The 25,561-nt window shown below is 48.9% G+C and overlaps 1 protein-coding gene and 1 non-coding gene across 3 annotated transcripts; both read left to right on the forward strand.

Annotated features, from left to right (window-relative positions):
• Positions 1–4,418: 4,418 nt before the first annotated feature.
• On the forward strand, positions 4,419–4,491 carry TRNAM-CAU (transfer RNA methionine (anticodon CAU)). The gene has a single exon. It is a non-coding gene; the product is annotated as a tRNA-Met (tRNA).
• A 369-nt stretch (positions 4,492–4,860) lies between these two features.
• Positions 4,861–25,561, forward strand: FBXO31 (F-box protein 31). 2 transcript variants are annotated; one of them, XM_035566274.2, is made up of 10 exons: positions 4,861–5,254; positions 11,953–12,024; positions 13,809–13,895; positions 17,990–18,066; positions 19,430–19,597; positions 20,306–20,380; positions 22,055–22,164; positions 22,924–23,077; positions 23,647–24,014; positions 25,203–25,561. In XM_035566274.2, the coding sequence occupies exons 1-10, from the start codon at positions 4,891–4,893 to the stop codon at positions 25,423–25,425; spliced, it is 1,698 nt and encodes a 565-aa protein (XP_035422167.1). In that variant the 5' UTR covers positions 4,861–4,890; the 3' UTR covers positions 25,426–25,561. The 2 variants fall into 2 exon arrangements, with proteins under 2 accessions (XP_035422167.1, XP_035422168.1); XM_035566275.2 differs by lacking the exon at positions 13,809–13,895.

Below are 25,561 nucleotides of genomic sequence, written 5' to 3' on the forward strand. Positions count from 1 at the left end.
ATCCAGAGAGAACTGAGTTTCCATATCAGCTGCTTCCCAACAAAATGAATGTATTTCACAATCAGAATTACAAAACATCCCCTCATTTGTCTGGTAAAACAGTACTGAAAAGGCTTTTTACAGTGTGTAGACGAAGCTATTCCTCTGCAGTGCTACACCCTTTCTGGAAGAAAGCACTTTAGTGTCTAGGGCTGTTAGCTCAGCAGCTGTCAGTAGTATTAAATTCACCAGACATATGGAGAAAGACCACATAAAATAAAAGGAAGGACACTGTGCTGAGAGTAACTTGCATTCTCACCTGAATCAAAATACCTTCCCTCAGGTATTTTCACATTAATTGTGTTTATTGATCTAGCTCAGCTAAAGATCAGCGTAAGACTTTTTTTTTAATACAATATGCAACTGTTACCCAGCTAATAAGGGAGATTTTCAGACAGAATTGGATTGAATTGTTTGCAATGACTTAAAATAACTCCTCTCAATCTTAAATTTGTCTTATGACAGTGACTATCCTATGAAGACAACCCTAACCTTCAAGTTTCTCTGTAAAAGTTACCCCTAGAGTTAGAAGAATTCTAGCAAGAAGGGATGACAAACTCCTCACAGGCAAAATCTCTCTCTTTTGTGGGGCTATAAAAGTGTAATATGAGAAAAGTGAAACTAAATAAACCACTCACAGACCATGTTCCTGTGTGGTTTTTCTCTGAGGTTTAACAACAGATGTGCCTATTCCTTAGTGGGAACACTGACGCTGTCTCTCTCTTCTATCTGGGCATCTATTTCACAAGGCTTTTGGAGTATAGCCCTTTTGAGACTATTAGCCAGATGCTTTTTTCAATGGTAAACCCAAACTAATACACAGGCACATGCAGTGTCATCACAAAAACATCATTTTCTTAGAATCTTGGGCTAAAAACTCATTGTGCTCTCCATACAAGAGGTATTGCCCAAGACCTATGTACGGTAACCCTCATCAGTTACTGCTACTGTTGTTCCAGCAAACATTTCTTGGCTTCAGGATCAAGTTGTCAATGGGAGCTATTGGTTTCACAAGGAAACACAGTAAAACAGTTGGTGTAAGCAAAAATAATTTGTGTTACCTTTGTACCTTGTGTTACCTGAAAGGACTACCTTTCACTCAAAAAGATCTATAACCTCTTGGCAAGCAGTAAAGACAGTGTGAGTGCAGGAGGAATAGCAGGGAAATTGTAGAATAATACAGCATGCCACAAAATTTTCCACTGATTTTTAATATACCTATGATTAAAGGATGTCTATGCATTTTCAGTTAACTGAGTGGTACACAGCCTGTGGCCTCAGTAAACATCCTCCTTATTTACATCATGAGAAACCGAGGCATGCAGGGACTCAGAGGGCTGCCTACGATTGCACAACCATTGCTCAGCAGCCGACCCAGTAATAGCATCTCGAACACCTGACTGCCTGTCCTGTGATCTGTCCTGGACCCGATAATGCTTCTGAGAACTGAGCTGCCAGAGGTGTTGGGCACAATGGAATTGTTCAGGCTGGCCCGTGGCCAAAGCAGAAAGAACAACAACTGCTTCTTGTAAAAGTGCCGTAAAGTTTTTGGTGTCCCCAAGTACTCAAGACCGCAGCTGGGCATTAGATTGACAAATACTTCGTTATGAGGAATAAAGAAAGACCATACCCTCTTTCATAAACAGAGGGCACTGAGCTCAGCTTTAAAGAAGGAGGATGCAAAACACTTCCTGAGTCATCGGCAGCAACATTTTCTGGCTTTTCCCTGAAGAGACCTGTCTGTCCACACTTCAATTTGTCCTGCAAAATCTGGTGAGATCACAGCTTAGACAATAAGGAAGAAGGTGGGGAATTCTGAAATCAGGACGAGAACAGCTATTTTCCAGCTTAAAATAGAGAGGAAATAATTTCTGGGAATGTATACATAAAAAAAAAAAAGGCAAAATTCTGTGGTCTTTCCATTGAAATATTCCCTCTTCCAAGTGTCCTGGCTCCAGGTATGCTTATTACAAAGCAGTAATCCCACTGCAGGTTTATGCCAAATAAACATTCTGCGAGTACTGTGTGTGGCAAATGGGGTTTGTTCATCTGGCTCGGCCTGCTCATCTGTCTTGCCACAGTTTGCTGTCCCTCTTGCCAAATGGAAAATAAATAATTCTCTGCTAGTTGTTCAGGTTATAATTGACTGGATATGCCATCAACTGGCACATCCCTGCACAGAGACTGGGAAGGCATAAACACTTCAGGATTACAGAAAATGAGGACACCGACTCTGGGACCAATCCAAAGCCCTTTAGAGTGAGTGTGAAGACTTTAATTGACTGTAGGGAGAGCTGCATCAGCTCCTTAATTGCTGAAAAGAAATGGAACAATGAATTTTCCCTCTGAGTGTATCCTTTTTCAAGAGCCCTCTGGTAATGGCTGAAAGCTGCCTGCCTGAAAGAGCAGTGCTGGAGAGCTCTGGGCTCTTCCCCTGGTCATATTTACAAAGAAGGGTGCTCAGACGTTTGGTAGCGCCACGCAGGATGTGAGACGATGATAATGCACCTTTACTGTTTTCCCCGTTGTCACAAGTAAAGCTGATAGATTGAGGTAACGGAGTCAGGAGCAGAGGAGAAAGTGCCAGTTTTGTAGTCTGATGACAGGGTGGTAAATGCTGAGGTTATAAGCCTCTGCCTCTGCTGGGCCTTGCTCCCTGCCAGGCCACATCAGTGCCTCGTGGAGGTGGGCTCTGCCTTTCAGCACAGCCTTTTCCCCTCCTTCCTCCTCATCTGGAGGAAACAGGCATGGGGCAATGGGGGGCTGTAGGAATTGGCGTGGATTTACGGTGGGCTGCCCTGCTTTCTGCTGGGTTGGGCTGGAAAGGGGTCAGTGGGCCAGTGGGAAACGGATCACTGAGGGTGGAGAGGGCTCAGCATCTGTGGACCAGGGCTATGGAATAAGGTTATATGGGCCAGGCAGGTGAGGGGAAGGGAGGGAAGGTAATTAGGCACAGAAGGAACATTCAAAGGAAAAGAAGAAAGCCCGGATAAAAATAGAAAACACAAAAAAGGAAAAAAGCAGGGAGGAAAGATGCATGTGCTGTAGACTGCTGAGTTTCTGCTTGAGGCAATGTCATCAAGGACATCTTTCATTTCATTCACGTGTACATCCTCGCCACCAGTATTTTTGCTGTCCTCTCCACGAATCCGTCAGTTCCTGAACAAACAGACATGACAGGGCCTTCAAGAGCCGTGTCGGGAAGTTTGAGTAGCAGGCTGAATGTAATGTAACACGGGGGAAAATTCATGTGGTTCCATACAGGTGCAAAACAGCTACAGACAGATTTCCAAACAGTTCATTGTTTTGGGTGACTCATTGTTCATGTGCCTCGTTTTGGGCGCTTGGAGCAGCTTTTCTTAATTTAAGCAGAATTGTGGGCACTCAACTTGTCCGTCACCAAAGACCCAGAGGATGAACCAAGCTATTCAAATGACGGCCTCATTCTGCACGTGAGCTACTGCTGGGGGGAGGAATGCTTGGCTTAGACTGTAAGAAGCTGTGTGTTTACTCATCTTGTGGTTACAGCAATTTTGTTCCTGCCATAGCCTTGCAGCCTGGACTCATCATCTATCACCTGACGGTCCTGAAAGCACAACAAGCCAGATCCTTGGAAATCAGGATATGGTCCCGGTGACAGCAAGGCTCGCCCACTAGACCCCTGGCAAAACCCTCAAGCTGTTCAAGGCAACCAAGGATCTCTTCTTGTCTGTCGGGAGGGCCTCATGTCCGAAATTCCTCCTCCTTCTGGCAGTTGTTCACTCTGCAGGCGACCAGCCTCCCGGCAGTGAGTCCTGTGGGTGAGGCGTGGAGGCTTTCGGCATCAATTAAATGCCTGCTTTCCCGTCTTTGTCCAATTTATGTATTTGTAGTCGGATTGTCATGGTGACCGCTGCTGTGGGACCCTGGCGGAGGGTGAGGCCTGTTGGTTAGGATGCAGGGCAGCACCTGGGCTGCCATCAGGGGCCTCTTCTGCCGAGCACTTCAGTGAGCACAGAGTTCCTTTCACCACAGAAATCCCAGATGAACAGCGACTCTTAAGAGCAGAGAGGCGAACGAGGCTGGCTTTAATTTTTGCAATTACGTTGAGAACGACTTAATTTTCTTGCAAGCGTGGAGCTCACAGCACGTCCCCAGGCACCATTCGGGAACCCCAAACACTTCAGGAACGTAACAGCAAGGCCATATAGAAACATCGTGGAAAAAAACCAAATCTCATGGTTTAGCTCGTGGAACAGCGCGGGGAAGAGGAGCCATTTACAAGAAGGAACCTGCCCTTCAGAGGAGGAGGCTGGCACCGAAGGCAGCGCCTCACACGGGCAGGACGGGGCGGGACGGTGCCGCCATAAGGGCTGCAGGCGGGGGAGCGGAATCGAGGAGCCTCGTTAGCGCAGTAGGTAGCGCGTCAGTCTCATAATCTGAAGGTCGTGAGTTCGATCCTCACACGGGGCAAGAGGGTGTCCTCCTTTTTTTCCCCCCGTTTGAAGAAACAGAGTTCTGAAACGGAAGGGAGAGGGGCTTTTAAACTTATTGCTGTAATAGGTTCTTATATTTCATGGTTTTATATTTTATATTTTTGTTTTTTTTTTTTTTCGTATTTTTATTCTTTATATTTTAACCGGTTTCTCCCGCTCCCCCCACCCGCCAGGGGGCGGCCGACCTCCCCCCGCAGACCTCCCTGAGGCGGTAACGGCCGCCGAGCGCCCGTTACCGCGAGGGGGCGCGGCCACACCCGGCGACGGCTGCTCCGATTGGCGGATCCGCGCGGAGTGGGCGTTCCCGCTTTTTCTTAACGCCCCGCCCCTTCCGCCGCTTCCGCCCCGGGGGCGCAGAACGGCGGCGGCGGCCGCCATGGCGGTGTGCGCCCGGCTGTGCGGCGTGGGCCCGGCGCGGGGCTGCCGCCGGCGGGGGGCGGCGCGGGAGCAGCGGCGGGGAGGGGACGGCGACAGCGAGCCCGACACCGACACGGAGCCCGAGGAGGCCGCCGGTGCGGCGGAGGACGAGGAGACGGAGCGCATCGAGGGCTCGAGGCCTTCGCCGGGCCCCGCCGAGGCGGGCCGGCCCCCGCTGTCGCTGCTGGAGCTGCCCCCGGAGCTCCTGGTGCAGATCTTCGGCTCGCTGCCCGGTACCGACCTGCCCAGCCTGGCCCGGGTCTGCACCACCTTCCGCCGCATCCTCCGCACCGACACCATCTGGCGGCGGCGCTGCCGGGAAGGTACCGCCCCGGGGAGGGGGCTACGGGGCTGGGGGGGGGCGGGGGGAGCCCGGTTTTGAGGGGTAGGGGTGTGGGGGGGGCGGGAGGAGCCCGGTTTGGGGGGGTAGGGGTGTGGGGAGAGCGGGGGGAGCTCGGTTTTTGGGGGGTAGGGGCCTGGGGGGAGCGGGGGGAGCCCGGGTTTTGGGGGGTAGGGGGCTGGGGGAGCACGGTTTAGGGGGGTCGACGGGGGATAGAAGCATGTGGGGGGGCTGGGGGGGTCCGGTTTGGGGGCTTTGGGGGGGTAAGGGGGGCTGGGGGATCCCGGTTTGGGGGTGGGGAGTTGGAGGAGGGATGGGGGGTAGGGGGGAGGTGGTTGGGGGGTTGTGGGGGGCCGACGGGGGTGTTGGGGGTGTGGGGACTCGCAGGAGGTGTGGGGATAGGGATTGGGGTTTGGGGTGTAGGGTGCAGCACCCGAGGAGCAGGAGGCTCCCAAAAAGGTTGGGGGGGGGTGAGCCCCTGGGGGGCAGGGGGTGTGTGTGAGGGGCTGGGCAGCAAAATGGGGGGGTCCCTGGGATGGGGGGCGGATAGATCCAGGCCCTGGGAGACGTTGCCTTCACCTCTACACAAATCCTGCAGATGGGGGAATGTCAGGTAACAGGGATAGGGAAGGAGCAGTCTCTGCAGTCAGGTTGCGCGGGGAAGAAGGGAGGCACCGGGCGTGCAGCCGGGAGTCTGGGGAGTGGGGGGCTGCGTAAAGGGGGAGTGAAAAGCCCCCCGCATCCGCAGGAGGGGGGCAGGCTGGGTAGGGTATCTCGTCCTGCCCTGGCTCGGGACGTGCTGTGCTGGCATCCCAGGGGCTCCTGGTCCGCATGTGCGTTTCTTGGGGAGCATCTTGGAAGGGCGCTGCGCTGCATTAACACACAAATTAGGGGACGTGTTGTGTCTTGGCGTGGCCTGGTGCCGTTAGGCTGCAATTCTTACTCTTTACTCCTCACCTTTACCTCCCATCAGCGTGACTCTCTGTCCCATTCTTTAATCCAGCGGCTGTTAATCCCACCCTCCAGCTCCTGTCTTGCTGCGCTCATCCATCTCTCCTCGTAGCGTGGTCCTGCCGGGTGCGTCTGCTGCCAGCTCCTGGAGTCACACATATTACCTTGTCGTTGTCTTTCTGTTTTTAACACCAGGAAGGGCGTAAGGATGAAGAATGTAGGTATGGCAGAATGGCTGTCTGCCGTAGGCAGTGGGATGTGCTCAAGTGCATTAAACCTTGCAGGGATGAGTTCTTGCTTTATCAGCACTATCCAGGAACCCTTGGGCAGTACAAAGGCTCTGCCTAGAGAAGGTGCACCAAAGCATTCTTATTTCTTTGCTCAGCATGGGATGATCCCAATAACTTAGCGTTTTTTGGAGGCAGGCTAATAAAATAGCATCATTCTTTCCTTATACTCCTCTGCTGATGCAGGTTTGTGCGCTTGATGAATGGTTTGCAAAACTTCACCAGTTCTTAGCGCTTTGCACAGTCCTACGCATGTGCAAGTAATTACCATCATGGCAGTACCGTAACTTTGAATATATGCATTTTTAAGTATAAAATTAGTCACCATTTTAGGAACCTGTTTCGTAGTTGATTTCTGTGCATGTGTTTCAGTGGTACTGTTGCATACGCTCAGCTAATTTGTGTTCAAATGTGTGTGTGCAACTACCTGGTGAGTTCAGTTACCTGGGTACACGTATGGACTTATTATAAAAATTTTAAATATTATATAAATACCTCTTTAAATTTTAGAATATCCTGACCTGTATGTCTGTATAGCAGTACGTCATTGACTACGTGATAGTCAAAGGCCAAATGTAATTACCTTTTATAATCTCTTTCAAAAACAAGGCACTTCCTACCTAAGGACGGTTCTTAATCACGTCCTTGTTTCTGCCTGAGTTTAAGCTTGACGTGTCTCGTTGTGAAGCTGCAGGTCCTAGAAACAGAGCGAGAGCACGAGTGCTAACCAGCTTGTACCCTTGTCTCGGGCAGGAGCAGCGCTGGATGCGAGGGAAGGCCTGGCTGTTGCCCAAATCTGGCGGGGCGCTCAATCCTTTGAGAGTTGGCGTCGTCGTCTTGCGCCGCTCCGCGCTGTCTCAGTTTTAGAATAGCCTTGGAAACGTATTGCGGCTGGTGCAAACATCCAGAGGGCTTGTCTGGAAAGTGAAGGAGCGGCTTCTGCTGGTGATTGTAAACTGGGGGAGTGCTGGGACTAACCAGGAGCAGTTGTGTAACACTGGCGTGGCTGTGTTAGGACTGTTGTCCTTTTATCGTTGCAACTGTTTGGGGTAAACAATGTCTCTGAATTGCTTCTTTGGCAGGAAGGGAATTGCAGCCGCTTTTCGTGTTTCCTATAAATAGGAGGTTGCTGATCTCTGCAGTGGGAGCAGAGTTGAAGCACACTTCACCCTCGCTCGTGGCCTGACCTAGCTTGATTAACGTCTGAGAGTTGATTTTAAATGGTAACCACACCTGGAAACAGCCCGGTTGTTCACAATAACCAGACCTAGAACTTGCCTGAAAAGGCTTTTGATTGTCAGAACAATCTCCATTAGCTTCAGAACCTGCTGAAAAGTGTCATCCAAAGGTGTTAAAGACGCTAGCCTTCAGCAAGCTTTATAGACAGAGGTTCCTGGGCAGGAGCGTGGGAAATCTGGTTTATGTCCTCAGTGAGGGGGTTGTTGGATGGAGTTTAGCTCTTGCAAGACTCTGGAGAATCCGTGCAGGAGCGTAGCATGCAACTGCTCCCGCAACAGGAACTTTTTCTTGTGGCGCTAGCCCTTAGTAAATGAGAACGTGGCTTCTATGAGTCACAAGGCTTTAAACTCCCTTCGCGTGAGGTTAAAGCGTTGTGTGGTGTTTCCTCGGTGAACCGTGGTGGACTTTTCTTCCTCTTTGAACACCTTCTTTGTCAAGGAGCTGTCTCAAAGCCAGTGGTTTGCTGTTTCTCACTGCCGTGGCAGGTGCACAGCAGTCATCCTGCAAAGGGTCTTAGGTCTGTTGGTAAGTTGTAGGTCTGAAGCTCCCCGTCTCTCTCCTTTACAGTTTCCACGAATGCTCTCATTCGTTGCAGATCATGACTCCTTTCGGTCAGCTCCTTGTTTGCAGTTGCAGAACGTGTCAGTGGTAACTACAAGCCTTCCCCCGGGAGAGGTGTTTGGGAAAGTATCCCGTGTATTTTAATGCGGTAGTCCAGCCTTTGGAAACAAGAAGCCGGTTCCAAATTTGTCCACCTGGTATTTCAGGGATGCCGTCCTGAGAATCTCCTGTTTTCATGGTGTCTAAAATAATCCAGTAAGTTTCTATGCCTTCTGTGTACAGACCTGTAAACGTGCATTTATCCAGGGCTAATTAGAGTACTTGATTAGTCAGGGCACAGCTGAAACTTAGCAGTCCTAAGTGTGTCAAGCCCTTGGAGGCATCCTCATTTCCTCTGAATTACAGATGTCCACGTGCAGTGCTCGGAGCTGCTTTCTGGCATTGCCACGCTAAGAAAGACACAAAGAAAAAGCAGTGGTGTGATCTTTGATGTGAGTACAGGCTTTCTTCCCTACGCTGGTTGACAGCGTGCTTTTTTTATATAAAAAAGTAGTGTTTTTGGCATCCAGGGAGAGAAAACTACTTATGGCTAGAGCAGGCCAGGGAGTGGATTACACCTGCAGATGTGTTAGTGCAGCTCGTTATACGTGGGGACTACCTTTCCATGTCCTTTAAATTCCAGTGCATGTGGCTGTGGAAGCAGCACCCTGTCACCACGTTCGGCAAGTCTTCCAGGCGCTCATTGCAAACCTCATAAAACAGACTTGGCAGCTGGGCAAGTAAGGACTTTAAAACCAGTTTCCATCCCCGTTTTTGAAGCAGGATTAAGTAGGCAGTTTCTAACCGTATAAATGCCATGTGTGAATTTCTGTGGCTGTTAACTCCTTAAAATGCTTTACTCAGTGAGCTGCAGCACTGGGATGTTTCTTTAACATAGAAATTCCTCTTCAGTCCAGTTAAGTCTTAGGAAGCATGAGTCCTTCATGGCTTTCTTCTTTACAAAGAAAACCTCATCAGCTTTAGTTTTCTGTAGCTCTTGAAGCCCTACCTACCGGTAATTCTATGTCCCTCTTGTCTGGATTAAAAAGAAAGGGCCAGCTTTCTTAAGATCTTCAGAATTTTTGTAGGCACTGGAAGCCAAGAGATTTATTTTTCTCATCAAGCAGCTATCGTGATGTTAACAGCTCATGAGTCAGAAGCACTGAACTGATACGCTTACCCAGAGTTAAGCCATCAGTCTGGGGTTTTGGCTGCTTGTAGTCAGGTTTGCTGAACAAAACAGTAAGGACTGGTTATCATAAAACAAGATGAGTGAATATTTCAAGTCAGATTGTTTTCTGATAACCCAAGACTTATACAAAGGCGTTTATAATGTCAAATAGTGTGGAACAATATTGAAACTTCCAATGTTTGTCTTTTTTTCCTTTAAGGGAGCTTGAACAGAACACCAAATCTTTCCAGGAAGGATTTCAGCTGCAGAACATAGGAAATGCACCTTTACCTTGCTTTCATGAAATTTCCCTGCAGGTTGTCAAGGGCATGAAGCCGGGACAGAGCTCTCACGTCAAACCCGTTCCCACCCCAGCCAGTTGTTTCGAGGTGCCTGCTGGAAGTCGGTCTGTCCTAGAGCTGCACCGGGACTGCAGCTGAAGTGATTTACAGATCTAATAGGGAAAACGCTGCGAGAAGTCAGGACCTTCTAGAGGAAGGCAGAATGTCACTGTGCTAATATTGCTGTCGGCAACATGGAGAAATGCCATTTGGGCAGGATCCTCTGCATGTCTCCTCCCTTTCTGATGCAGTATAAATATCTTCAGTGACACAGACTTTAATCTAGCTGCAACGCCTGCTGCAGAAGGCATGCGTCCCGCAGATGCTGTGGCCAGGTGAACGTTTGTTTACATGGAAAGAGCTGGCTGTTTACAAACAGCAGGCTATAACCACCCTGCTGCTGTCACCTTAAAAGATCTCCGACTTTCTGATCAGCTGAGGAAACATACTGTTCCCTCCATCCCTTTGATGTAATTACCAGACACATGCCCGCTTGTGTCCAAACGCAGGCTGGTGGCTCAGAGCCTCGCGAAGCCCTGCAGGAAGGGCAGAGGGGGGATGACCTGCAGGGTGGGTCTGGATTTCCAGCCTCGAGCAGAGCTCTGGTCTCCCAGATCTGCAGCAGGGCCGTGCAGGGTCAGCTGGCCGTAGCCCAGCACTAAATAGCTTGTTTGTGCTGGGCTGGATGTGCTTTCCTGCAGGCTCAGCTGTCTGCTTTCTGGCTAATTGTACCTCCTCATCCCACCTTGTGTTTGATGCACGTAGAGCTTCCTCCTTGGCAGTCAGCAGGACTTTTGCCGTGGACTTCTGCGTCTTTTAATGAAGGGCAGTGCGTTTGTACCTTCTGCCTGCTCTTTTATCGAGCTTGCTGCTTACCCAAAGCAGTGTCACGCAGAACGTGCGTTCCCCGGAGGCAGGCTGACAGTAAGCTTCGTGGGTGCTTGATCATCGTGTACCACAGGCGTGGTATTTATAGACTGAATGAGGCTGAATTCATTCAGGGAAACTTCTGCTTTTCTCACATGTGAAAATGAAGTCTCAGTTTGCAGCAGGTTACTGGCATTAGGTAGCGGTGTTTGGCAGCCCTGCTAGGTGGTTGATTCGGGGAAGCTCAGCTGAGGATAAGCTCCATGTTTAATGGTTTGATGAGGGTCTTCACAGACGTGCTTTTGTATCAAATGTCTGACAGGTGCTTGGTGTTGCTCGGGGAAGCTGCTGTTTGATCTGCGGGATAAGATGTCTTTGATGTCAAGGAGGATAGCTTTCTGTACTGAGAGCTAACGGGGTTGCTGCAGCAGCCTGTTTTTTTGTTGCTGATGATTTTTTGGGATCTCCCTCCTCTCATTTCCTCCCTCTGGTCTTCTAACGATTTCTTGCGCTGAGATGTTAGTGCTTGCTTTTTTTTTTTTTTCCCTTAGAGTTTCTTAGAAGTTCAGCGTTGACTTCCTGAAAACGAAATGAGATGATCTCATTTTCTGCTTCAAAGCTGCCTTTAAGGTCTCTGGATTGCTTTGTTTTCAGGGTGTTCTGTAAGCAATCAAAGGCATTCGAGCGTACAACAGACCCATCTCAGTCTGATCAGCTTCCCAGTGTAACCATATTTGTACATGCTGATGCCTGTTTTATGTCTCCGTTTCATTCTTTTTAAAGTCTGTGACCTTTTCCTTAGGATCCTAATAAGCTGTTTTCTCTGTTGGGTTCCTCGGTGGAAGTAAATAATTACTACACACAACCATGATTTGATCTAAATGAGCATACATTCCAAGCTATAATGAGTATGTCTTCCACATTTCACACCCTTTCCAGACTAGGTGTAAGCTTCTGTAATTCTGTCGTGTTTGTGTGTTCCTTATGGTGTGTTTGTTGCAAGCAATGCTCGTAAAATGTATTAGGTTGTTGATCCCAAACTGCACTGAAATTACATCTAGCTTTCCATTTTCTCTGCAAAAGAGCAACGAGATCCTGGACTCAGGTTGCAGCTTGCAAGAACGTGCCTAATAAGATCCCATTTTTGCTCAAAGAATAGTTATTGAGGTCCTGGGTAGCAAACGCCTTTGTGCCTGAGCTGACGGCGTTACCTGTGTCGTTGCAGAATACGGCGTCTGTGAGAACCTGCGGAAGCTGGAGATCACCGGAGTGTCCTGTCGAGATGTGTATGCCAAACGTAAGTGATCGAGCTGGCGCAGATCTGTATGGCCGTGCTTAGTACCAACTCTGAAACCATACATGCTGAATATTTATTAAACTTTGACAGATTAAGTTATTCAGAATTACCTTCTAATGGCAAGGGCGTCTGTGAAGTTAACATCTTTGGGATTGTATTTAATACTAAACAGATGCTAAGAATTGGGGTATCTATGTCCCCCACTCCTTTGGTAGGAAGAAAGCATGGAATTTAAGTTTCCTATAGAGCATAATGAAGGTTTCTCAACCTTTCCGGTTTGTTTTACCCTTTTCAGATCGTGCTAAGGAGTTAACTGATACTTTTCATAGCTGGAGGCTGCCCGTGCCCTAAAGTAACGAAGTCTTGATCTCAGCGAAAGGATGCCATTATGCTAGCAGTGGGGAAGAGTAAAGTCAGTAAAGGGGTGAGCGCTCCTTTGGGCTGCTCCTGAAGGAAGTGTCTGTGTTTTAGGGGTGGCTGTGAGTGGGACCCCAGCTCCTTAGACCCAGTGTGCCTTCTGCAAGATAGATGTACGCTGTCTTACAGCGGGGAGGGGGGTCGTCAGAGAGGAAAAACTGTCTCCCCGTCCCCAAATCTGGTCCTCCGCTGTCAGAAGCGGAGCTGACTGCTCTGAGAGCCCCCATGCCAGCGCTGCCAGGCTGTGTTATCTTGGTTGCACCACCACAAATTTTGTAAGGATCTGTGGTCCTTGGGATAAAAAGCGAGATTTAACCTGTGGCACTTGAACTGTGGCTTCTGGCTGCTGAGATCAGGTCCTGTTTTATGTAGCAAAAGCAGTAACTGTCCCAAGCTGCATCATGAGAAGTCTCTGTGGGCTTTTCAGAGCCAAAATCTGGCTGAACTTCCACACGTGCTTTATTTGCTGAGCCTTGAAGCAGCGGTGACTTCAAGCATCGATCTTCGTGCTGGAAAGGAAGAACTTCTAGGTTTTAATCCCATCTTTGTTAGACTTGCTGAGCATCCGCAGGCAAAATTACTTCTTCACCTACTGACCTTTACCTGTCTGTGTGCATGAAAGGGAGCTGCCTGATTTGTCTGCAAAGAGTTGCACTTGACACGAGAACCACCTCTGCGATAGGCTTCATTGCATTTCTGAAGAAGAACCGTGCCCTTATCCTCACTAGCCAGCAATCCGAACTAGCGTGGTTGCTAGCTAGGAATGGCCAAGCACTACTCAGGATGCTTGGCAGCTATTTCTGGCTTTTGGGGGATGCACTGTCTTGGCTCTCCTGCTCAGATTCAACGTTTTGCCTTGTTGCAAACAATTAGCGCTTTCAGAACAGTTTCCTGGTGGTGTGACCCCATTTTCTCTGCTGTCCTGTAAACCTCTCTAATTGCAGAAGAGTTAATTTGGGGCTACTGGCAGAACTCACTCAAGCTTTTCTGCCCGCTCAATGTGCTTCTACAGGAAGTGGTGTGGGAAATGAGGGACTGAGCTTAAGTGTTAGAGAGCACGATTAATGCGACAACTGGCCTACCATCTATGTAGCTACTTGTCCTGAGACAATGTGGAGGGACCCTTGTTTCACTTTAACTTCCCTGGATGTCAGTTGTAAATATTGTCTGGGGGAACCTTGAGCGTGCTAAATTCTGTATAAGTAATTCTATCTGTGTATGCCTGAGGCTGGGGCTGATGGGGACAAATTGGTGCACCACAGCTGGAAGTAAAGCCAAAAGGGAGTCGGTGCAGATTCATCGCAAGGTTACGTGCTGGTTACGGTGGAGCCGAGTTCTCTGGTACTTACCCTGCTGTGTCTGTTCAGGTATAAACCCACGAGTGAAGTCGGGGCGTTTTATGAAAATCCTTCCCGACTACGAGCACATGGAGTACAGAGATGTTTACACCTGCCGTACGTACCTCCTGCTGGTTGATGCTTCCTGCACTAAGCACACACGAGATGCTGCATGGAGTGTGACTTTTTGCTTTAAGCAAATTATTTTGGGGTGGATCTTGGGGCTGAATGGAGGGCGTTGTTATTCAGTTCTTTCTGCTGCTCATGAGTGGAGTAGTCCGACCCTTTGGAGTGACAGTGTGAGTAGGGTACACAGTGAGGGCTTCTGGTCTTCTTTTGAAATGCTTCAGGTTAAAAAATTGTCCTGACCAGGCCCAGAAAGAAGGGTCTGTGAAGAACACTCAGTAAAGAAGCACTCGCTCTGCTCTTTGTGCATTGCCCCTTTCTTAGAAAGTATTCAGATACACTGGTCAGGGCTTCTGAAAGCAAGCCTAAATAAACTCTGGACTGGCAAAAAGCCTTGTCTTGATCCAGATGAGCTGTATTCAGATCCACAGCCCTTCCTATACTGATTCCTTCCCTGCACAGTGAATCCTTTCAGCCACCACCCCCTCTCTAGGAAACGCTGTTGGTATTTCAGAGATAGTGATCTGCATTCTTGTTCTCAGTCAAGAAACTACTCTGGGTTGTCTGTTCTTTGCCTCCTGATTTCGTGTTTAGGACAGATTAGCAAAACATTTCAGTCTGATGCTCAGTCTTCTGCAGGGGTAGGAGGGGGCACTGATCAGATTAAATCCCTGGAGGGGGCCTGTAGTGCTTGGTGTTTGGAGGGGGTGTTCAGCTGTCTGCTGTTCCATAGGGGAAGGGTAATTAATAAGGTCACTGCAGAGAAGTTCTGCAAACTCAGGTCACTAATTCACTGGTGCTTGGGAATGGAGTTTTTCCACGCGTGCTAACAAGCCGAGTGGATGCTGCTCTTTAGTCTTGCCTGTGCCAAAGAAGACAGCTGAGCATGGGCCACACAGATGATCTACAGCAGACCACGATGATGGTGTTTTTCCTGCCAGTCACAGCAGACAAGCAGTGGCAGTGCTGCTGCAGGAGTCAGAAGAAAGCTGTAGTTTTGGCAGTCCTGCCCGTCAGCACCAGCCTTGTTCTGGAGCTGGGTGGGATGGAGAGGCTCTTCCAAAGCTGCCCCTTGGGATTTGGGCTTCCTTTGTAGGTTGGTACCTGGGTAATTGCTCTGAGCGTGCAGCTTGTGGTGGCTCTGAAATGGCATTTTGTGCTGTTCCCTCAGCTGTGAATTCTTTAGCTGCAGCCCCAAACTTCTGAAGTCTGACCCTCTTTTCTCTAGGGGCTTGATGTATTACTTGGGGAACGGCCGGTGCGTTTTTTTGCCTGTTTCCCTCTTTCCCCACCTGTGTGTTAAGTCTGTGCTGCCAGGATTTGTCATGTGAGTGCTCCCCAGTTCGTGTTCACGCAGCGTTAGGTCAGCTCAGATCACTTTCCTCGGGGTTTTCAAGTAGCCTGGATGACACTTTGCTCTTTCCACTAGCAGGGCAGTTATTGCTGGCTGGGGCGCTGTAACTGCTTACCTTGGTATCTTGCTGCATCCTGGGAGTCTGAGTTGCAGTAGGTCAGGTCTTCTCCAGCCAAAGCGAGCTACCTCTGCTTTAAAAGCTGCAGAATTCATTGAAAAATCCCATTAGTTTTTTTTTATTTCCCTCAAACCTGGATGCAGGTAACGTAATAGATTTAATTAAAACAGTAGCATACGAAAGCATCTGCTCTGCTCCTGTTTTAATAACCTGTTCTGGGGTTGCAGCCTGCCTGTTCATCCCTCTGGTGTTTGTGGTATGCCAGCTCTGTGCTGCTTGCTTGGACCCGCTCTGCATTTGCTCAATGTCACTTCCTTGTCCTGTGTCTGACTCTGGTGGCCAGCACAGGCGTTAGACCCTTCCTAAGCAGCCTCCTGTGGATGGGAGCTTGGGCATTCACTGCTTTTTCCTAGCCCTTCTTCCCCAGCTGGATTCAAGCTGCTTTTTCATCTGGAGAGCTTGCAGGGCTGTGTGGCAATGTGGATAACACCCAGGCTGGGTGGGGGTTGTGCTGAAGCTTCCTGTGGATGTATTTTTGTTCCATTTGGCAGGACGTGGGCTCAGAAATTTGGATAGGCAAAGAGGCTCCTTCAGGACTGAGAAGAATTGGAAGTGCACATAGCAGAGGAAAGCCTCGGAGAAAGACCCAAGTGCGGTTTTCTTTCGAGGAGTGGGGAGGGAAACAGCTGTCAGATCCATCCATCTCCTGCCATGGAGTGCCAGAGCTGGAGCTCGACAGGTTGTCCTTGCTGTGGATAGAGCTGGAACCCAGAGGTCGTTCAGGCCTTTAGCTGACTGCCAGCATTTTCCCCGATAACTTCTTTCCTCTGGAGGCTGCACGGCTCTTTCAGCCTCCTGCCTCCTCCGCAGCCCCAGGCTTGCAGGTGACGGGGCAGCTGGTGAGTTTGGCTATGCACGAAGCAGCCACGTTTCCTGACCCGCTGCGGCTCCTGGAGCTGGAGCCGTCTGTTTGCTCAGAGGGAGCAAAACAAGGCTCACCTTGCCAGGCAAACACTTTCCCTGCTCCTGCAGAGCCTGCTGGCTGCAGCTCCCAAGGGGCCTCAGGCAGGAGCTGGGGGAGGACGAGGGGAATACTCCCTGCTTTGTATAGCTTAGCATCAAGTTTTCTGTCCTAAAAATAAAAAAACCTGGGTTTTATCAGCTCCACGGACAGGGCGGAGCAAGCAGATTGTGGCGGGTGGAACGGCTTTTATGCATACCGTGTATTAATGTGTAACTACTGCACCGAGACCAGGAGATGGGGAATGCGGTTCGCCTGCTCGCCTCCGTGCTGTTTGTGCTGCACTTGGTTTGCTGAGTGAAACCAGGCCATCAGTCCTAAATTGTTCACTGCACTGGAAAAAGTTTCTTCCAGGCCAGTTGGCAGCAGCTCCGGACAGCCTTCCCTGGTGTCCTAAACCTCTGTGGAAGTTCTCTGCTTCGGTGTAATAAAAACATCCCCATGTCGTTGCTGTCCTGGGTAGTTAAAGGAACAAAGCTGCACTGAATCTCAGTTCTTCCTATAAAGTGATGTGAAACAAAACTCACTGTTCAGCCTGGTTCTGTAGGTTAAAAGTGGTTGTTGTGGCTTTCTGAGTTAGCCATGAGCATCATCGGAAGGCCCATGTGGTACCTCCTTGCCGTGTTCTTAGAAATAACACGCATCCTCCTGCCCCCACACAAAATGCCAGGTTGTGAGTGTCAGCCTCATATGAAGGTTGCTGGTCGTATCGGAAAATTATATGGACAAAATTCATGGCTGTGATTGTTAGGAATGGAGGCAAGTAGCATCTCCAAGCTTTTGTTAGGATAATTCTCTAACAGGCATTAGATTCCGTTTGCTGAAAATTTTCGTATTTGGCCTTTGATTTTGGCGCGACTGAACGCGCATCCAGCTCTGCGATGAGAAACTGAGAAGCCTCATCTGCTGCGGTAGGCTTTGAGAGGGACGTGGAGGCAGGTTGTGGGCACTGCCGTGGGTAGCAGCTTGCTCAGAATTTCTGGGGCAGTTACTGGGCTCATAACCCCACCAGATCTCCCTCCCCGCTTGGCATGGTCTCTGCGCTTTGCCTTTGCTGCCTCAGTGGTTGCTTTTAAGGACACAACTCTAGAGACAGGTTTGTCTCTGCAAGGAGGGGAAATTCTTTCAAAATACTTGAATTTCCCTATCCCTTACTGCCTTTGTGTCCTTATTTACTGTTGCTTTGCAGTCTGAGACATCAAATATATTTTTGGTAGCTGGAGGTGGCAGATTCTTTTTAGCTCTGGGTATGGCACGTGATTTGCGTCAACAGGACTGCGTTGCAACAGTCTTCTGGTTGTTCCTGCTGAGGTATCTGGTTGTGTCAAGTCCTGGAAACGAAATCCTGCTCCTGCAGCGGGGCAGAGCTTCAGAGAACAAGGCAAATCTGTGTGAACTTGTGGGAGGCCTCAGCTGAGAAGTGCCTCGCTGCGGTTGGGTGTAACCAGCTTTCACTTCCTTCGTCAGGGCTGTTGGGGGGGGTATTGGGCAGCGTTGTGTGCGGTTTGTGGTAGCCTGCCTTTTTCTTTCTTTTCCCCAAATCCCGATTCCGTAGCTCGATGTGCTCACTTCAGTGTCTCGCTGTTCCCTAGTGCTGCACCGATACCGCCACATCTTGGGATTATGGCAGCCGGACATCGGGCCCTACGGGGGACTGCTGAATGTGGTGGTGAGTACCTCGGTCTGGGGCTCGGGAATAGAGGACTATTGAGAGTCTTCTGCGTGCCACCTTCTAGACCCATTTGCCATCCACATGGTAGCAAGAAGCCTGAACAGCCACCACTCAAGCACATGACATGTTCCCAGAGGTTGCTTCTCGGATCCTTTGATCATCACTACCTTTATGCAGACAATCCTTTTGTTTTTCAGCTGCGCTCCAGACAGCCACAGGAACAAACAAAAAAAACAGGAGGAATGTCTCAGGGCAAGGCTTCACTGAGACTAATGCTGATATTCCAGTGGCTGGCGTGGGAATCCATTCCTTGTGCTTTGACTGCTGCAGAGACTTGAGCATTGGCCCATCACTTTCACCTGCAGCTGAAGGTGCAGGGTGCAAAGGGTTTTGCACTTGTGTTCTTGTGGTTTGCCAATTTTTTAACCAGCAGTGCCTAAGCCTAATGCATCAGATGGAGCAATACTGATGCGAGACCCGTGGCGTCTGCCAGTTCGGGTGCTGCTGGGGAGAGCAGTTAATGAACAACACTTCTCTCTGTATTGTTGAGAGCTGGGCAAGAAGCTTGCCTGAAGCCCTTGTACTTTGCACCAGGGTTCAGTAGGTGACAGGTTGAACCATAACATGACAAGGGCCACTGCAGCTGTGTCCTTTGGGTTTTGCAAGGGTCAGTTCTGTGAGCTGGTGTAAGAGTGCGTCCAAGTGCGCCAATGCTTGCACGATATCGTGACCTTATAAAGGCAAGCGTGCCTCTGTGGCACTGCTCTGCTTTTGTCTCACGTCTTGCTCTTTAGAAAACATCTTTTCTCTGAAATCGTAGTGCTGGAGGGGAAGGATTCTGTTAGGCATGCAGGAAGAGGGCTGGCACTTGTACCTCTCAGCAGAGGGGATTGTTGCTTCCTGTGCTGTCTGTGAGTAATGGAGCCAAATAATTCCTCGTCCAAAAGGCACGGATAATCATGAGAAGCAGAACTCCTCCATGTGAGTATCTGCCAGCATGAGCTCTCAAACCAATTAGAGCTTGACTTGCTGTGTGGTCTCTTCAGTGCAGTCTCCCTCTCCGGATCCTGCGCACCAAGCATCCGTCACAAAGTCCTTTGCGGTAATAAAAGCCTGATCATTTTCCGGTGGTGCAGAAAGCCTTGTAAAGAAACCCTCTCCCTCTTCACCAGGGGTGTGCTGCGAGTGCATATGGTCTGGTTTAATTGCTGGAAAGCAGTTTGGAAATGCAGCAAGCTGTTCTGCAGCTCCTGCCCTGATTGAAGAATAGGCCCCAGACTTGTTTGCTGCCAATGTCACAGAACGTGGGCAATGCTGACAGTGTGCGATTTTGTTTTATTTTTTTCCCATCCCTCTGCAGGTAGATGGCCTGTTCATCATCGGGTGGATGTACCTGCCACCTCATGACCCTCATGTTGATGATCCGATGAGATTCAAACCTCTCTTCAGGATTCATCTCATGGAGAGAAAATGTGCAACAGTTGAGTGTATGTATGGCCACAAGGGGCCTCACAATGGTCATATCCAGGTGAGCTTTCCTAGCATTTTACACATCGTGTGTCCTAGGGGCAACACGTGTGTGTGCGCACACCTCGGATCTAGAAGTGGATTCAGTAGAAAATATATATTTGTAAAAGGATGTGGCTTTCACCACCTTGTTTTATGTGTGGATGCCAGCTTTCTCGTCATTGCGTCTTCCAAGTTGTATGAGCTGCTCCCTGTTCTGAATTTGTTCACTGTACAGCAAGGCCGTTGTACTTTCTTCTGTAAGACTGGAGCCGGGTGGGAGCACCGATATGTGTTCCTGCTGAGATAATGGATACATAAAGAGGCTTCGTGTAGCTGCTGAACGTGTCCAAGCAGGGATGCAGACCTGGTTGGTTTTACAGCACTAAGATGAGGCTGTGGGAAGGCGACTTAGCATCATCCGTTCAGTACAGTGAATGCTTTGAAAAGCTTCCTGAGGGGTTATTTCCTCTTCCTTAAAATAGAAAGCTCAAATAGAGAAGCAACTTGAAACTAAGGTATTTCATTAGAATGCGCTGGGGTTTTATTGCTTTTATTTCTCTATCCTATAGCAGATGCACTCGATACCACTTAATGGTATCTCTCCTGTGCCAAAGTCAGTAGCACCTGTTTTGTAAAGCATGTACTCTAAGCAGTCTTAGTTACATCATCCCTAGGCATCTCTAATCAGGTCTGTAACCTTCTAAATTCTCCTCCACGGTAACTACAGATTGTAAAGAAGGATGAGTTCTCCACGAAATGCAACCAGACAGATCACCATCGGATGTCAGGGGGAAGGCAGGAGGTAAGAGTGCTTTGCTAAGAGCCTGGCTTAAGGCTGCTTGTATGCCTCCTCTCTGAAGATAAAACACTGCTGCCTTATCTGAGCTCTTAGCTAATATTGGGATCTGGGAGATGGTCTTCAGGGTTCCAATTTCTGTTTATCTGAACATACTTGAAAACCCAGGCTCGTAGCCTCAGGCTGTTTTACTCTCATCTTTTTTGATTGAGTAGAATTGTTTGTGACTTGAATCAAAACTTAAATCTGCCACACTTAAAAAAAAAAAAAAAAAAAAAAATGCAGGGTCTTGGGGAGCCCCTTCTGCAAGTGCCATGGGGTGGTTTAAGGATACAGTGTGTGGGATCAGTTCATCATTACACCTGCAGAGTGCCTGGGTGGAGACCCTTGCCTTACCTCAGAGCGTGGCAGGGTGTTAGAGCAGGCTGTTATGTCCATCCTGCAAAATAGTAAAAGGCTATTGCTAATATTAGGCAATTCTCTGGCAAGGTGCTGTTTGATCCCGAGCACCTGTGCTGTGATGCTGTTCCTGTTTGATAGCAGGCCTGTCTGAAGAAAGACAGCACTGGGCATTGTATGCCATGCAGCACTCACCAGACTGATCTATGATATCGCTGTCTGTATGATTAAGATCCTTCAGACACAGACCTAAACTCGAGTAACAGCTGCATTTGAATACTGGATTGTCAGCGGGGCACATTTCTACTGCTTGTTGTCTTCATCGAGGGATTAAAAGCTTCATTTGTTTGTTTATCCCGTGACTGTGTAAGGTATACCCAGCAAGGCAGATTCCTGCCTCAAACTAGGTGTTTTAAGGTGTAGGTGTAACTGTCACGATGGAAATTGTCAGCTAATAAATGTTCTAGGTAGCAGCATTTTCTGTCAGGAGCCCAGCTAGCTAAACATGACAAATCAGTTGCTTCTCACATATGCTTTAAGGTGTCTGCCTACTAGCAGGAAGCAGCTGGGTGAAAGGTTTGGTTCAGTGTTTGCTGGTTCTGTAGCAGATGAGAAATGCTTTAATACTTTCAAAGCGCTGCGCTAAGCATGTGTGGCATTATGGTAATTGGAGGATCTGGCTTTAGAAGATAAAGCAGGTTCGGAATATCACTCGGTAGGCTGCTATCTTAGCGTAAGCTGTTATCATGCTAACTCATGTTAGGGTATTAACTTGTCAGAGCTGGTGCGGAGGTACTTTGGGAGACTTTTTCAAAGGACCCTTTGGATTTAGATGCATCGTTGTTATATCAGCAGGATTTAACCTCCTAAATCTTCAGTGCCTTTCAGAAGCTGCCCTTTTTATGTTTAACGTGCCAGGACAGAGCACAGGAATGGGCTTCTGGGCACAAAATGGGTTTCTGCAAGGTAGGTCAGGACATAAACAGTAGATCAGCTGCTTCGCAGTAACAGGTGATGCTTATGCTTTTATTCTGAGGAGACACATTGGCTCTACCTGAGATTTATTTGAAGGGAAGCATATCTTTATTGTGTAGGGCCTTGCCAGTGTAGGGCAATTACCATAACGACTGTGCGTTAAGCATTTTATTCCCAAATCCAGGCACAATCTGCTGTCAGAGCACATGTCCTCTCTGTGGCTCAACTCATGAGTTGTGCTGATGTGGCGAGGTCACGCTGGGGTACTGCCCCCGTTGCAAATGCAATGCCTCTGTCTTCCTGCAGGAATTCCGGACGTGGCTACGGGAAGAATGGGGTCGGACTCTGGAAGACATCTTCCACGAACACATGCAGGAGCTCATCTTGATGAAGTTCATCTACACCAGCCAATATGAGTAAGGGCACCAGCTCTTCTTAGGTATTAAGGCTGCTGCGACTACGAGACCACATTAGATCGCTTTTTCTGAAAATGGGATGCTTGCAGTGACCTTTAACAGCCAAAGGAACATCACTGTTTAGTTTCTCTCTGCAGGCTCTGTGCAAAGATACGGTGAAGGACAGTCCTCTCTGTTTGTTCAGAGAGAGGAGATGTAATGAAAGCAATAATAATAAAGTTCCGAGTTCTTTAAAATAGCTATGCGCAGTAAGATGGTTTTGAGCCATCTAACAGTGTTTAATTTGAAGACAGAGAAAATATCTGTGATCCCAAGGGGCTTTTTGCTTATTTTCCCCGTTAGTAAACAGTATGCTTTGTAGTGCACTAGACAGAAATTACACAGTCCCCGAGAACTTGTTTTTTCTTGAACTGTCACGCCAAACTTCTAATAGCAGCCACCTCGCTGTAGCAAATATTTAAACACGCTTCACTCTTAGCTTTTCCAGAAATGCCAGGCAGTGGGGAGGTTTGCCGTGACCTTGCTGCAGAAGCATCCTGGTGTGCTAACAGGCACTGATAGAGGGAAGTGGAGGGATGGTGTGTTTGCATACATCTGAGTGAAATCTGTGAAGCTTCTTGGCAGTGCTGAAAACACAGATCCCACCTCTGACTCAGTGACGACCCAAAGCTGCCTAGAGGAGCAGACTGCAAACACATTCTTCATTTCCAGGGGTGCTCCTTTAGCCTCCCTGACCTTTCTTTTTTTTTTTTTCCACAGCAACTGCTTGACGTACCGACGCATCTACCTCCCTCCTAGCAGCCCTGATGACCTTATAAAGCCAGGTCTCTTCAAGGGGACGTATGGGAGCCATGGGCTGGAGATTGTCATGTTGAGCTTTCATGGAAGGAAAGCCAAGGGGACTAAAATCACCGTGAGTACATCTTCCTTTCTCTCAGCTGCTTGTTAAAACATTGTTATATTGATGCCGTGGATCCACAGGAGAGAGGTCTCTGGAAAGTAATCAGGTGTTGCCATCCCAAAGCCTGTTCCTCATGGGGACTGGTGGCACCAGCGAATCCGAACACATGCAGCATAGCTAGAATGAGCTCTGCAAAGTTTTTTCATGCTGCTACCTGGCTCTCTCTCCCTTTTCTGTCCCTACCAGCTGGTAGCAGGTTGCTGGAGATCACTTGTGCATATGAGGAGCAGGTACCAAGTGTTAGATGCTCTTCACTGAAGCCAGCCAAGCTAGTGAGCTCTTTCCTCTTTATGGAAAGGATTTGTGACAAAATTCAGATGCAGCTTTGACTTTTTTATCCTTGCAAGTACAGCCAGACTTGTAGCATTTGATGTAAAATTCTGTTTCTAACAGTTCAGGGAACAATGAATAAAGTCTGTTATCTTTTGTTGCCAACTTGGTGGTGGTGGAATAGGGTAAACTCTGTGGAAGTCAGGTGGTGGACCCTGCCCTGCAGCCATCCTGTTGCTTCCCTTCTCCAGGGAGATCCCAACATCCCAGCTGGGCAGCAGACCGTGGAGATCGACCTTGCGCACCCTCTGCGGCTACCCGACATTGAGAATCTTCGTGATTTCAGCGAGCTCTCCCGCATCGTCCTTGAGGTCCAGGAGCAGGTGCGTCGCGAGGAGCAGGAGGAGGAGCAGCGGCAGGAGGGAGAGGACTGCTCCCAGCAGGCTGCCTCCCAGCCTGCTGCACAGCCCCTGGGAGGAGGAGAAGGTGCCGAGGGGGAAGAGACTGCAGCTGGGGCCCAGGGGGCAGCCCAGGACAAGGCGCCAGCTTCCCAGCCTTTTGTGCTGCCCATGGGAGTCATATCAAGGAACGAAGACTATCCCCGGACCTGCCGAGTTTGGTAATGGCAGCTAGTGGTTTTATAGCCTACTTGTGCCGGTTACTTTTTGAAATGGAAAGAGTAACCTTTGAGGCACATGCTGTATTTGTTTGCGCTTTACCTGCATGCAGATCTCCCAGCCTCTCGTGCTCAGGCTTTCCTCCTCTGCTGCCCTATCTCCTATGCTCTTGTTTGATCCCCCTCTTTCTTATCGTGCTCTCATCTGCAGTCCTGCTTCCTTGGTAGATTTTTATCCTGTTACTTCTAAAAATAGCTCCTCTCCCGTATTTTGCCTTTTTTGTTTTCCTCCAAGAGCTGCCTGGCTCATATGTTTGGAGATCTGTTGGAGCTGCTTCCTGTTCCTGTGTGTCACTTGTGTTCCTTGGCTGTGGGAACACAGTGCTCTCTCCCACCCCTCCCTGGCGTCTGGTGCCTTGGGGCCAGCTCTGGAAAGGTGCTGAGCACCGTAAGCAGTTGGTGCAAGTACGCAGAGAGCCTTGATGAGTGAGACCTGGAGTCAACGAAGCAGCACACTAAATGAAGTGTGGAAAAAGAGCCCAAAAGCTGAGGCTTAGGCAGGTGACCTTCAGCCAAACATCTGTGCTTGTGGAAAAGCCTACCAAGAGCTGGTTAATCCCAGCAGGCCCCTGCTGTCACAACCAAGCTGTGTTTGAATAAAACCCAGTTCCACCTGCTGCTTGCTTGGAGGTTAGACTGACCTTTACTCCTCGCCAGCTCCTGGTAGATTTTTCTTTTTTTAGATTTTCTTTCTCTCCCTTCCCCTGGGTTTGTCACAAGGCTTGTCTCTCTGGTCACCCCCTCCACATGCGTTTCCTTTTCTGTGAGGGTTGTCTGGGCCTAGGTTGAATTTTGAGTCACAGAAGTAAATCTCAGCTGGAATACTGGGCTGAACTACAGAAAAATTCATCCTTGGGGTGCAGGTGCAGATTAGAAGCTGAAAGCCTCAAGAAGGCACAGATGAATGTACATAGCAGTGGAGGGTTTTCTTTTCTTTATATGGTTCATAGTGTTTTTGTGCTGTGTGATAAGAATGGGTGGTTGTAAAACTCTCTGCTCTGTAGCACCTGGCAGCATGTTTGGCAATGGCTTCGTCATAGTTTTTATTTATTTATTTATTACTATTTTTAGTAAATTTTAAGTAGTTATGGCTGTTGTCAACTGTTTTCTGCTGTTCCTCTCTCCTTGCAGTTTTTATGGGACGGGGCTTATTGCTGGCCATGGCTTCACCAGCCCCGAGCGAACACCGGGTGTTTTTGTTCTCTTCGACGACGATCGCTTTGGATTCATCTGGCTGGAGCTGAAGTCCTTCAGCCTCTACAGCCGGATCAAGGTCTCCTTTCAGAACGCCGAAGCGCCTTCCCGTGAGGCTTTTGATGAAATGCTGAAGAATATTCAGTCGCTGGCTACTTGACGGGTGATGTGTGATGGACAGGGCTAGGGGTTGCAAAGGCTGCTGCACTCCCCAGCCAAGGATGGGATGGGGATTCCTCGTTCTCGGTACCTCTGAAAAAAAGCATGCACTTTTAATAAAGCCTTTTTACCCCAAA

This window comes from Cygnus atratus, chromosome 12 (assembly GCF_013377495.2).
Source record: "Cygnus atratus isolate AKBS03 ecotype Queensland, Australia chromosome 12, CAtr_DNAZoo_HiC_assembly, whole genome shotgun sequence".
Classification (NCBI taxonomy): Eukaryota; Metazoa; Chordata; class Aves; order Anseriformes; family Anatidae; genus Cygnus; species Cygnus atratus.

What these genes read in the sequence shown, in the direction of transcription:
- FBXO31 (XM_035566274.2), top strand. Translation starts at nt 4,891, where the DNA reads ATGGCGGTGTGCGCCCGGCTGTGCGGCGTGGGCCCGGCGCGGGGCTGC. An exon ending in GCGGCGGCGCTGCCGGGAAG is followed by an intron (nt 5,255 to 11,952) that starts GTACCGCCCCGG and finishes GTGTCGTTGCAG; the next exon opens with AATACGGCGTCTGTGAGAAC. An exon ending in GGGGACTGCTGAATGTGGTG is followed by an intron (nt 18,067 to 19,429) that starts GTGAGTACCTCG and finishes ATCCCTCTGCAG; the next exon opens with GTAGATGGCCTGTTCATCAT.